General features: G+C 43.7%; 1 protein-coding gene across 1 annotated transcript in view; it reads right to left on the bottom strand.

The window, feature by feature from the left end:
* The window catches only part of C2CD2 (C2 calcium dependent domain containing 2), a 54137-nt gene extending 42437 nt beyond the window's left edge, over positions 1-11700 (bottom strand). The window contains exons 1-2 of the mRNA XM_073359954.2: positions 10951-11700; positions 7850-7948 (exon numbers count right to left, since the gene is read on the bottom strand). Coding sequence (XP_073216055.1) covers positions 7850-7948; positions 10951-11217 — 366 coding nt within the window. The 5' untranslated portion in view covers positions 11218-11700. The remainder of the gene's footprint in view (positions 1-7849; positions 7949-10950) is intronic.
* Positions 11701-14239: the final 2539 nt, after the last annotated feature.

Genomic DNA, 14239 nt, shown 5'->3' with positions numbered 1-14239 from the left:
TGCTGAGCTGCCCTTTATATATGGCCCCCGCCAGCCCTGATTGGCTGCTCCAGCAAGCCTTCCTTCCTTCCTATTGGTGGGCTCAATAAGCCTTTTCCTGATTAGTGGTTTCTGCGCAGCCTCCCTGGTGCTGCTTTTAACCCCTTCTTCTCCCTGTGTGGGGCAGCTGCCCCACCACACATCCTCAATGCAAGGGATGCCCTCTCAAAGAAAGGTGTATCCAAACATTCCCAGCTGACCTTTGCCAGGGAGAATCCAACTCACAGCTAATAACCCAGAGCTCACCTAGCAGCTTACTGAATGACACAAACAGACAAACAAGCAGAGAAGTCTCTGCATTTGTCTCCCCCTTCTAACTCAGGCCCACCTCTGCTATTCCAGAGGCAGATTTTAGTCTGGATCAGAGCAAGGTTGTTGGCAAAATAATTAGAAGACACCCCAGAGCGTGGCATAGTCAACCTTACTGATTAAGGACAACACAAATTAATCAGGCTGTTCACTGCCCAAAACAGTTCTGTTGATCAGGACTTTGTGGATATTTTGGCAAAAGAAAATAAGCCTTTCTTTGGTTCTTACGCACCCACAACATAGGGTTTTCAAGACTGTTTATGCTATAACCATATCAGATTTGGCACAAGACCCATGACTGGAATTCTAGCCATCTTCCCTCTCACATGCAAAAGTCTTCTATCATGGAAACCTGTGAGGACAAAGTGTGGGGTAGAGGGGTTTAGGGCCATACTATCAATAGTCATAGACCATGGAATATAAAGTCCTACCAAGCTTCAGTGCCATGTTGATTGAAGAGCATCTAGTCTAAGTTGTCAAACTGATCACTTCTTTAAGTCACAGAAGGTTAACGATTAAAAATAGATTCTTCACTCTAAAGAAAGTGCTTCCCACACTCAAAATGAGAAACCAATTCACTGCAGGGATTTGATCTCCACTCCTCACCATCAGAAATCCTAGCCCAAGGATTCTGCGCATGGCCCAACTGTACTAGTAGAGGCAGAAGACACCTGAGACAGTCTCACGGTAGACAAGAGAGCCTAAGATAATTCAGAGGAATCACAGTCTCCGTGGAAATTTACACAACTTTGTTCAATCAATACTGACTGGTGTAATACTATCACAGAGCGAAAATCAGTCAGCTCCACCAGGGATTCTTCTGTGCAGCAAGTAATCTATATACCAATGCCAGTTTTTACACCAACTCAGGACTGTTACACTCTAGATTAACACACTATTTAATCAAGCTTTGGAGCTGAGGGAGATTTATTAGATTCAGATGTAACCAAAACAGCCATACAATCTCTCCAAACTTATGCTCAATTAAGAACCTAATAGAAAGCCTCCAGGTTAACATGAGCCTAGAAGTTTCAGAGTAGCAGCCGTGTTAGTCTGTATCCGCAAAAGGAACAGGAGTACTTGTGGCAAAACCTTAGAGACTAACAAATGTATTTGAGTATAACCTTTAATGGGCTACAGCCCACTTCATCGGATGCATAGAAGGGAACATATAGCAAGATTTTTTACACATATATATACACACACACAAGTTGGAAGTTACCATACAAACTGAGAGAGGCTAATTAGTTAAGAGGAGCTATTATTAGCAGGAGAAAAAAAAACTTTCATAGTGATAATTGAGATGGCCCATTTAGACGGGTGACAAGAAGGTGTGAGAATACTTAACTTAAGGAAATAGATTCAATATGTATAATGACCCAGCCATGCCCAGTCTCTATTTAAACCCAAGTTAATGACATCTACTTTGCATATTAATTCAAGCTCAGCAGTTTCTCGTTGGAGTCTGTTTTTGAAGCTTTTCTGTTGCAAAATTGTCACCCTTAAATCTTTTACTGAGTGGCCAGAGAGGCTGAAATGTTCTCCTACCGGTTTTTGAATGTTATGATTCCTGATGTCAGATTTGTGTCCATTTATTCTTTTGCATAGAGACTGTCCAGTTTAGCCAATGTACATGGCAGAGGGGCAATGTACAAGGCACATGATGGCATATCTCACACTGGTAGATGTGCAGGTGAACAAGCCCCTGATGGCATGGCTAATGTGATTAGACACTATGGTGGTGTCACTTGAATAAATATGTGGACAGAGTTGGCACTGTTGCAAGGATAGGTTCCTGGGTTAGTGTTTTTGTTGTGTGGTTGCTGGTGAGTATTTGCTTCAGGTTGGGGGGCTGTCTCCCACGATCTGTGAGAGTGAGGGATCATTTTTCAAGATAGATTGTAAAATCTTTGATGATGCACTGGAGAGGTTTTAGTTGGGGGCTGAAGGTGACGGCTAGTGGTGTTCTGTTATTTTCTTTATTGGGCCTGTCTTGTAGTAGGTGATTTCTGGGTACTCTTCTGGCTCTGTCAATCTGTTTTTTCACTTCAGCAGGTGGGTATTGTAGTTCTAAGAATGCTTGATAGAGATCTGGTAGGTGTTTGTCTCTGTCTGAGGGGTTGGACCAAATGTGGTTGTATTTTAGAGATTGGCTGTAGACAATGGATTATGTGGTGTGGACAGGGTGACAGCTGGAGACATGTAGGTAGGAACAGAGGTCAGGAGGTTTCCGGTATAGGGTGGTGTTTATGTGACCATCGCTTATTAGTACAGTAGTGTCCAGGAAATGGACCGCTTGTGTGGATTGGTCTAGGCTGAAGTTGATGGTGGGATGGAAATTGTTGAAATCATGGTGGAATTCCTCAAGGGCTTCTTTTCCATGGGTCCAGATGATGAAGATGTTATCAATATAGCGCAAGTAGAGTAGGGGCATTAGGGCATGAGAGCTGAGGAAGCGTTGTTCTAAGTCAGCCATAAAAACGTTAGCATACTGTGGGGCCATGCGGGTACCCATAGCAGTGCCGCTGATTTGAAGGTATACATTGTCCCCAAATGTGAAATAGTTGTGGGTGAGGACAAAGTCACAAAGGTCAGCCACCAGGTTTGCTGTGACATTATCAGGGATACTGTTCCTGATGGCTTGTAGTCTATCTTTGTGTGGAATGTTGGTGTAGAGGGCTTCTACATCCATAGTGGCCAGGAGGGTGTTTTCTAGACACCGATGGATTGTAGTTTCCTCAGGAAGTCAGTTTTGTCTTGAAGATAGCTGGAAGTGCTGGTAGCGTAGGGCCTGAGGAGAAAGTCTACATTGACAGCAGGATTGTCTGGCTGAGTGCCAATGCCTGAGATGATGGGGGCGTCCAGGATTCCCAGGTTTATGGATCTTGGGAAGCAGATAGAATACCCCTGGTCGGTTTCATCCAGCCAGATCTCAGAAATACAAAAATCAGAGACCTCATCCAAGGACATGCCTGGGTTAACCTTATTAGGCAGTGACCTTCAATAAGCAGTGTGAATCACAGATCATGTTTCTTTCCTGCCAGTAATCTGGAGTCTCTCCTCAGGAGTTCAGAGTAAGAAGATGGGATGGATCTGAAACACCTCAAGTGTGTTTTAAAACTAACGGATTGTCTTTTGCATTACTGGTCTTTACCTGCTCCTTATCTCTCTTCGTCAGCTCCAAAAGGGATTGAAAGTCTCCAACCCCTACAATGGTGCTACTCTATGCCACCAGCTCTTGGCAACATTGCTCAACTCTCCCAGGCAACCTACAGAAGCACTGAAGTGGCACAGTTGCAATGGCAGAGTAGCTGAATAAGGCCCTCAAGGGCAGGCTGCAAAGCCCAGCTGAAAAAAATCACATGGCTGATTAGCCCACTAAATGAAGCTTTCCTTTCTCTAAACCACTTCCTCTCCCCCTCACCCCCGGCGGAATTTTTAGGGTATGAAGAATATGTCAAGCAGGCAATGTCAAGGAGGAAAAGGAGGGAGACTTTTGGTTGTAGCTTATAACCAACTAAATAGATTTCAAAACTTGCTCTTGCCTAGGCCAAATCCTTATGTGCCAAGTTCCAGACAAGAGGAAAAAAACCAAAAGCAAACCACAAAACTTTTACTGCCAAGCAAAAAGCCTTCTGGAAACAGGTGATGGAAATGCTGACCAAGTAAAGCAAAGCAATGCAAGTATTTCTTAAAAAAAAAAAAAAAAATCACTTCATTCTATACATTTAGGCCCTGTCCAAACTATATTTTTTAATTGATTTTGTAACTGGTTAGAGCTTTGGTCACCTTAACTTGCAACAAGTCACATGGTTCAGTCTGCATCCACACAGCCATTTTTCTGCCATTACAACCATGTTTGCCCACATGTTTGCTTCCTGGAAAATGCACCCATTTCTTAGATGTTAACTCTTCAAGGAAGGAACAAAGTGTGTTGGGTTAGGTTTGCACAGTGCCTGGCATAATGGGGCCCCTATCCTAAGTGGGATCTCTGAGATCTACTGCAAAAATAAAAAACAACAACATTCTGGCCAGATATCCACTAATAGCTCAGTAGGAGATATAGTGCCCTGGTAGACTTGTTCACAGAGTAGAACCAGCATCATATGTACTAATGCACTCAGGTATGTCCTACTGCAGAGAGAGCTGAGAGGAAGGAGGACTAATCACACAGAGGAGAAACCATGGGGTTCTTTTTTGTGTTGAGTGTGTTTATGCATAATATTATACATACATGTATTTACTTTACTGTCATTTTGTCCTTTCACTCTAATTCCTCTGTTGCATCCACTGTTGAGTTGTCACAATCCTAGTTGTGAGCTCTGAGGAAGGGATTGGTTTTGGTTTTTTTTAAATTAGGTTTGTAAAGCACATGGCATAATGGAGCCCAGATCCTTGGCTGAGGCCTCTGGATGATCTTTTAATACCATCATAAATATAAGGGCAACCAGTTTGGCACAAGAAGACAGCCATGTGCCAGACATTCCTCTGGCAAAATACTCTTGGCTGCCACAGCGTTGATAACGTGGGGCCTGGTCACACACCAAATTTAGAACCACCGATGCTAATAACTAGTTACAAACTCAAGTTGAAAGTTGCAATGTGGGCCTAAAAAAACGTTTCAGTTATGTATTATAGAATTTCCCATTCTAATTTAATGTATTTGTATGGACAGACCAGTTCCAAGAACAGAACAATACAAAAGAGCTACTTATTTCTCCATGGATTTACTATCAATGCTCTTTGGATTTTCAATTAATGTCCTACAAGGAAACTACCAGAGTTTGCTAGAAAAAAAAAACCCTGTGCATTTAAAAAGGGAGAGAAAGTACCTATCAAAGGGCTCCTTCTTTAATTTACAATTATTGTGCATAGAGGCAAAAGATATTTGAATTTCATGCAGGGTGTGTCTTAAGACAAGAAGAGTAAAGAAATTCATAGATAAGGTTGAAGTCATTTCCATAAAAACCTGCCTATATGATTAAGACAGCATTCAACCCAGTCTTATCTGTAGCTGACTTTTTCGCCAAAATGTTTCTCACTGGAAAATGTAGATCTGTCAACACCAAAACTTATCAGTCTCAACTAAGCTCCCATCAGAAAGGTTTTTAGATCCAGGATGTTTTCGTTTGGGGTATTTTTGGGGGGTGGGGGGAAGAGAAGGAGGAGAAGGAGAAAAGGAGGGAAATGCAAGAGACCCAGATGAATGCCTAAATGGGATATGGGAGACCCAGGTTCTAGAGCAGGTACATCCCAGGGGAGTGCCCTAATCACCAGGCTATTGATTTTTCTGGTCTGGCTGGTTCTCCCTCCCCCTCCCCAAAATCCCCCAATCTCCATCTTATGTTTGTTCCACAAAAAAATATTTATATAGATTCAGAGATTAAGGCCAGAAGGGTCTACCATAATCATCTAGTCTGACCTCCTGTATAAAACAGGCCACAGAGCTTCCCTGGTTGAATTAATTCCTGCTTGCACTAAAACATCTCTTAGAAAAGAACATCAATCTTGATTTAAAAGTTTAAAAAAGGTCTCACTTTGGTTCTGATGCAGAACAAAAAACAAATGTTGAAACTTCAAACCTTTTTGCAAAATGCAATTGTTGTTTTCTTGCTACCCCTAGTCCTATCCATATAGGTAAGCCTATTTCAACCTATGTTTCTAAATCATGCTACATAAATCATGCTACATCATCGGTGAGGTCCAACACCACAGCATGATTCTGTAAGTCTTGGTCTCATCTACACAGGCAAGACCAAAGCAGATTTTAACCTCTTGGGAATACTACCATGTTGTAAGTGAGTCACCCAGCACAGCAGTTTTCCCTAGTACAGACAGGGCCTTGCTCACCCTGTTTTGCTTAGGCATTGAAGATCACATGAAATGTAAGGCCATCTACTACAGTAGATCCCTACTAATCATCTCTCTCTCAGACACACACACCTGCCCCCAGTTCTCAAAGTATTAACAGCAGAGCGTAATACTAAAAATATTATGATGTATCTTAAGTATTTGAAATTAGACTACAGTTGTCAGAGGAAGTGAGGAGGTATACATTTTGCAATGCACTATTTGTTCTTGCTTGCTAATTTTTAAAGTCAGAAACTTGTAATGGGTCTCCCAGGCATTAGTGCAAGTCAATGACATTCTGTTAGACATACACATTTTAAAGTCCATGTTAACACATACACAGTAATATACTTCATTTGTACAAGGGGGCCACATTTCAGTTGACATGGCAACCTTAACTTTAAATAGCAAAGGATCTGATCCAGTGGTGGCCCAAAGCAGTCATAATACTGGCAGATCCAGCCTCTATAGGATTCCCCCCGTGTTGGGGAATCTAATGTGAAGCCAACATAATAACAACATTATAGCATCCTAGCCCCAACTGCTGGAGAAAAAGGAGATGTTGGAGGGCATCTTGACATCCTGGGAGTTAAGACTCCCCTAACTTACTTTGTGGACTGGCTCAGTCATCAGCTAGCCTCAGGATTAGGGGTGTACAAACACTCAGGTCTTACTCTGAATGCAGCTCTGCCATATCAAATGATCTGGGCCCTTCCCTTCCACTCAACTAAGAGTTTGTTATTAAAAAACAAACAAACAAACAAAAACAAACCTACAATCGGGGAACCTAAAGCTAGACTACTCTGACATATGTGCATAGTTCACAGGACTAATAGGAACAGAGAATTAATAAGAGAGTGGGTGCTTAGTACCTGTGAGAATCAGGCCATTTTGTGTCAGGGACCTAACTGTAGGCACTTAAATTTGAAAACTTAGTCATTAGCCTCTACAATTTTGTCCAAATTATGCCACCCCATGCAACTTCCACTGAAGTCAGTAGAGTTGTGCTTGTGCATCTCATGGAAAGAATGTGCATATTCCAATGGCCACATTCGGTCTTGTTTTAATGTTGTGTGCTTCCTTAAGGAAAAAAAAAAAAAAAAGTGTTCATATGCTAGTTCTCACTTAATACCTACTTAGGGTGACTTTCCGGACCCATTAAAGACCAGGACAAAATTCCCATTGAATTCAACGGGGCCAAGATTTCACCTTTAGACTTTGTACCTACTTGCCCTATTCTTATCTGGTTGCAGTTAAGTAAAACTTTTAATCAACAAAACAGAAGTGAGTAAGAGACGGTTAGAAGTACTTTATTCTCCAGAATGTTCCTTTCCTTCCCCACCCTAAGCAGACTAACAGTAATGAGAGGGGGAAATAATGGGAAAACAACATTTGGCCATGTGACCTTGACAGATGCATAAAACTAAGAAGCAGCTCAGTTTTGTGGTCAATTGCTAGCAGCCCTGAAACACACTCTGAAACTTATAATTGGCTCATATAAGCATGCACAGGGTTTACAACAGTCCATAACTCAGAAAGTCCATTGCCAAGCTTAGTATTTTAAAAAGGAGTAACGATTTTAATCTATTAAAAGCTTAGTATTTTAAAAAGGAGTAACGATTTTAATCTATTAAGAGAAAACAAAGTTTACCTTCTCTTGGGCTGACTTTACAACACTTACAACCCGTCTAACTGCTAGCTCCAGTGGCTGAGGAGTTGTGTCTTCTTCAAATGTAAGCAACAATGAATCCTAAGAAACAAGTAACACGTTTTAATTAAATTATTTTCACTTGAAAATAATAGAGACACTGTCATTAAAGTTTTTGAAACCATCAGATAGTGTGAGTTTTCATATATAAAATTGCAGGGATTTTTAATCTTATCCACTATGCTCCACTACATAATGCAAGGAACGTCCTGGAAAACTTGTGCTGAATTTCACTCTCATAAGGCCTGATCCTGACTCATCTTGACAGCAATGGGAGGTGAGGGCACTCAGCATATTGCAGGTAGTTCTACTGAATTCAATGAAGCTACTCTCATGAGTAAGGTTCTCTCACACCTACCATAATATAAATATTTAAAAATAATAGTAACAACTGTTTTCAGGATTCAGCCTAATAACACGAATACTATTCTACAGCATGTTATACGGCTGGCTGCATGATCTATCCCAAAATGAAGAGATCTTTCAAACAATCGTTTGAAAGATCTTTAAACACACAACAATATTTCTGCAAAGTATTAAAAATAAAAAACACCCCACGCCTACAAAACTGACCAGAACCTAGGAAGAATATGATGTAAACGTAACACACACAAAGAGGGGGAGAGAGAGATCCCTAAAATCCACTGCTTTGTGAAGTCATGTTTTCAGAAACAACAGTAATTACATTTTACTCATGCTGTGTGTGCTCATTGGCTGCTGCTGCTGCATTAACAGACTGCCCAGGTTAAGTTTTGCTTTGGTATAAAAAAAGAGTACACATGGAGGAATTTCATTAGTGTTGTGATGCTGACATTGTTCTGAGCGTTTGGGAACCTAGCTGAGGGAGTAACAACATAGTGCAGTGTCAGGCAGCGAATTCATCAAAAGAAAAGGCTACAGAGGCTCTTTTGGGGAGGGGGTGTGAGTGAGAGAGAGAATGTTGTTTTCTGTATCTGTCTGCCTACAGAGTGATGTTAATTTCTGTCTCCTGGAACCTGTCCCCAATTCATTACAATTCTTAAAACATTTATTTTTGCCGAACTCTGTCCTTCATCCTTTATCATAACACCCATAATTTCCTCACACATCACTGGTATTTTAAGAGGACAATCAAAGGTACTTCCAATCAACCTTCCCCATTTACAATAATGCCTGGAGAATTTTAAATTTCATACACACATACGGGTTGCTTAGAAATAATAGATTGCTAACAAAAGAACACTGGCTTGAGGAGATGGTGCTGAAAAATACACATAAAAATCTACTCTCGGAAACATAACATTTCCCAGATGGTTAGAATTGGGTATTTCCATTGACACAGCAAAGTTTCAATTTCAGTCCAGGAAATTACAGTAGGTTGTTGTGGGCCGACCTACCCTTGCATCCTCCCTTCAGATCCAGAGTTTTGTTTTTTAATACTATATATAAAGTTTTACGTCCTTTACACAAAGATACTGGGACTAGAAAGGTAGGTCAAATATTGTGCATGCCAATTCAGACAATTTTTTTTAAGTTTTACATAAAATCCAAACATAAGTTGCATGACTGACACAAGGTTGAACATTATCTTATTTTACTCTATTCTGCTCCACTCTACAAGACTGAGATCTGCCAGACAAACAAAAATAAGTTAAACAGAAGTAAACATCAAAAATCTGAAATGTGTTCAAAAACCATAAATGAGAGGGGCTGGAATTGACCAGTTTTGAGAGTTCTATACAGGGGAAAAAAAGTCTGGCTCATGATTATGCTCAAATAAATTTGTTAGTCTCTAAGGTGCCACAAGTACTCCTTTTCTTTTGGCTCATGATTGACATTAGAGTCACGTGACAAGTCAGGCAGTTTCTACTATTTACCTCAGAGGTACAGGACAATGTTATCAATTGCATATGCAGAGTCTATCTTGATTGGTTGAGAGGTCAGCAACACCCTCTCTCCTGCACTTCTAGCCATCTCCCTTCTATATATTTTTTTTAAAGGAAATAGTGGCTAGAACAGGAAAATTTCTAGATTTCACTGGTAAAGATATTCTGAATAAGTGTCCCCATACATATATTTACTTCTTGTTTTGGCAAACATGGTAAATAGTGGGCAGGGCAAAGCAGGAGTCAAATAATGACATTCACTGTAACATAATCAAATCAGGTAAACGTTATATATGTTTTATTAACAAATGTTTCTACAGTTAGCGTTTTTCATAGTCCCAAAAAGACTTGATTCATGGTTAGCAAACATAAGAATAAAACCAGAGTCTGGTGAAGTTCTAGCATGTTATTGGGATAGACAACACTTATTTAGCTTTCGTGGCAGACTCTGCAACCACAAGAGTGCTCTGCAGGGGAGATGTAAGCCTTTGGGTCAGATTCTACTTTCAGTTACACCAGCGTACATCCAGTTCACTGATGCTTTATACTCCTGATTTGTACAGATGTAATGGAAAGCAAAATTTGGCTCTTGCATTTTCAAATTCATATGTATTTACCAAAATAGATTTGCCTTTTTAATGGAATGACAGTTTAATAAAGTGGAAGGAATCGTACTGATTTGGTAGGAAGTGGGAAGAAAGAGATTTTAGTTTAAAGCTTCCAGAAGGCAACTATGAGGAACAGTGAGTATTGTAAAACGTCAACATTTGGAAGGGAAAAATAACTTGATAATGTCCTTACACTGTAATCTTAAAAATCTGAGGCTCGGTTTTCAAAATTACTCTCCAGGACTTTAACCTACACAAAAATGCAGAAACAAAAGCCACAACAGTATTTGAAAGTCTACATATAGGATCCTTTTGGAATAAGAGTTATAAAGCCATTTCCCCACTCCCTTTTCACCAGGTTCACTTCGATTTGAAATTAATCAACAGGGTTACAGTCCCATGAAACAGGACTGGGGAAACAGATCTCCATTCAAAACCATGCGATCTCAAGGAACACATACTTGCAATAAGTGCAGGTGCCCACATTATGGGATCACAGACGATCGCCACGTCGTTTTCAGTGCAAGATTTTCACGATTATTTTTTCCCCCCAGTATAGACGGCCACTTACCCCTCTCACTTTGGCTTCTGCATTCAGGGCTGTTATCCAAGCTTTCTGCCACTGGGTCCTCCAGCTGTTCAGAGACAGCACCCAGGCCAACAGGGTGTCATTTCCCTGCAGAAGTTCATCCGACGACGGCGGTTTCCTCCGGCTGTTCCGCAGAGCCACCAGAGCATATTGCACCAGGTAGATGGCCAGAGTGACCAGGGCAGCCACAAACAGAGTGACCAGGGCAAACCACTGCATCTCGTCCACCCAATACGCCGGCCAAGCCATGACTGCACGGAACCGGCCAGCTGCCCCTCTCTCCGCCCGTACGGGCTCCCCGTGCCAGGGTCCCGCGCCGCGCCGGGGGAGAGACGCTCAAGGCATTTGCTTCTCCCGCGCGACCGCAGCCCGCCCGCTGAGAGCCCCGCGCCGCGGCGGGGACGCGGCTCGCCCTTCGCAGTGCAGCGGCCGGCGCTGGCTGGCGCAAAGTCCGGCCCGAGGGCGCGCCCGGGCAGCGCAAGCCGGGAAGACCCCGCCCCGCAGCCCCGAGCGGAGGGAAACGGCCGCCAGGCCCGGCCCGCGTCGGCCACGCCCGCAGGGGCCACTAGGGTCCCGCGCCCCGCTGAGGCCCAGGGGCCCCTGGCCGGCAGCCTGCGCCGCTGCGTCCTCTGCGCGCTGCCCAGCCCAGGCCGCGCGGGGCCGGGAGCCTTGCAAGGGCCGGGCCGGGCGGGCACCGCCGTCGCATGGCGCCGCGGCCTCTCCGGCGGGCGGGGCGGGGCGGGGCGGGCGCTGGGCAGGACCAGAGCCCCGCGCGCCGCGCCGCTCCGCCCCCGCTTCAACCTGGAGCCGGTGGCCGCTGCCGCCCCTTCCCCGGCCCTTCCCCGCCTGCGCCCCCTCACAGCCCCCGGCTCCTTCGTCCTTAAAGGCGCCGCAGCCCCCGCCAGCGCCCTGCCTTTGCAAACCCACGGGCGCATCGCCAGCCCAGCCAGGAGCCGCAGCCTCCCAGGCGCTTGGGGTGACAGGGTAGGAAATGGGGGAGCGGGGCGGGACGGGCGGGGGGCTTCGGAGGGGCGGCGAAGTGCGCGGCGATGGGCTGCCGTGGTGTCGTTCGTGCAGATGGGTAACAGAGATGTCCCTCCTGTGAGGTGCATGCCGCAGACATGGAAGTGCAGTGAAGTCACCGCGTTCATTGCTTTCTTCGTGCAGCCCCCTCGGCTTGGACCAGCTTCCCCGCGCCACGTTCCCCCTGCAGCTCTTTAAAAAAACCCCTCTGAGCCAGCTCTCCTCCTGTTCCTTGGGGTGAAATTATTGACCCACCCTCTCCCTGGCTGGGCCAGTCCATCTCAAAAAATTGTGGAGATTTATGAGAATTTTTAAAACATTTCTGATACAAAAACTGGGGTTGAAATGTCCAACACTGGAAACATTTCAAACAGCTCTATATAAACTGGTTTTTAAAACCCAGCAAAAATGATTTTGAAAAGATTGAAATGTTGACCAGCCCTGGTCAGAATGGAGTACCACCATGGCAAGATCAGAAAGCATAGAGCCTGCTCACAGACTCCTTTGTCCCGTGCAAGCCACCCAGCCAGCTCTGCAAGGGCACAGGGGAGTTTATGATGCTGGCCAAGGGTGTATAGAGGTCAGAGCCAGTGGGATCACAATTCAGACAAGGTATTCTTAGTATTATTTGTAGTTCAGTAGCACACAGAGATCCCAACCAAATTTAGGGCCCCATTGTGCTAAGAAACATACAAAATCATAATGTAAAAGACAGTTTCTGCCTGAACAGTTTGCAAATTAAATACATAAGACTAGTTGGGAGGAGAAGCGGAGAAACAGAAAGGTGAAGTGACTTGCCCAAGATCATATATCACACCCAGGAACAGAACTCTTGTCCTCTTGGGCACAGATAGCTCAGGGGTTTAAGCACTGGCCTGCTAAACCCAGGGTTGTGAGTTCAATCCTTGAGGAGGCCATTAAGAGATCTGGGGCAAACATTGGGGACTGGTCCTGCTTTGAGCAGGGGGTTGGACTAGATGACCTCCTGAGGTCCCTTCCAACTCTGATATTCTATGATTCTATGTAGATCATGTGTGTGGGGCACAGTGTTAGAAAAAAGCTGTCTTGGTGCTCTGAACTCTGAGTTGGAGTATTTGGAGAAGGGTTTAATTTCCCCCATTGGCTCAAACTGACATTTGTTTTCATGTTGGATTTGTAATTCTCCAGTTTTACAGTTTGTTTTTCTGTCCTAATTCCTGCACAGCTTGATAGGACTTAGTGACACATCCTGGTGTTTGCTTCTCCCTTCCACCAATTACACTAACTTGAGTAGTCGCCATTGTTTCCTCCCTCATTCACTCTCTGACCATGCCTACGCTAGCTAATTAACTGTTTCTAATTGAACTGGTGGAACAGAACCAACTGAAGTCCAAGTAAATGAGTGTGCCCACATTAGACACGGTGATTTGTGTTCTGTGCCATTACAGTTTTGGTCCATGTTCTAACTGGTACTGTTCTAAATTGCTTTAGTTGCAATGCCTTCTGGGTATCTATCCCACAATTTCAAGCACATCTTCCAGAAGCAAGGGATTCTGAGAGATTTCAAAGGCCACCAGTGCAATATTGGATAGTAGTGGGAGGGCTACTTGAACCATTGTCCATCTACTGTCATTAAACATTACAGACCGGAACCATGCTAATTCAAACACTATTTGGCTGTTTAGAGCACTTGTTGCAGAGTGTTTTACATGCCTGCTAAGTGGACCAAACAGTTTTTAGAATTGCTGTAGTGTAGACAAGTGCTTTAGGCAGGGTGTGTGATGAGAATAACTGCTCCAATCTATGTGGAACAGATGGGAATCTAAATAAAGGTACTGGACAGGACACAAATTGGAGGCAGGTGCCCAACTTTCATTGCCCTTTTTGCCTTTGAAAATCTCCCCTGAGATTGCTGTATGACTGGTAAACAACATTTTAGAAGGGATCAACCCCCATTTCTCTATAACAGCATATGAGCATTTTAGGGGGAGAGCCCCCATAATAACACTTTTGAAAGAGTAACACTCCGCAATAGCATTTTTGGGGAGAGTAGCCCGCAATAGCTTTCCCACCCATCCATTTCACAGGATGCTTTTTTTTTTTTTTTAAAGCAGGCAGGAAAGAGGGAAGTGTACAAGAGTTTACTATAAATTTTCTCTTCTTCCATCATCCCATGACAGAGGGGGGAATCAAGGCTCAACTGTTCTTTCCTCCAACCTCAAAATCCTTAACTTTTATGGCAGGGGTGTCAAACTCATTGGAAGAAGAG

This window comes from Lepidochelys kempii, chromosome 1 (genome assembly GCF_965140285.1).
Source record: "Lepidochelys kempii isolate rLepKem1 chromosome 1, rLepKem1.hap1, whole genome shotgun sequence".
In the NCBI taxonomy this organism is placed as follows: domain Eukaryota; kingdom Metazoa; phylum Chordata; order Testudines; family Cheloniidae; genus Lepidochelys; species Lepidochelys kempii.
The sequence above is the reverse complement of the archived record's forward strand: the minus strand, read 5'-3'. Positions and strand labels throughout refer to the sequence as shown.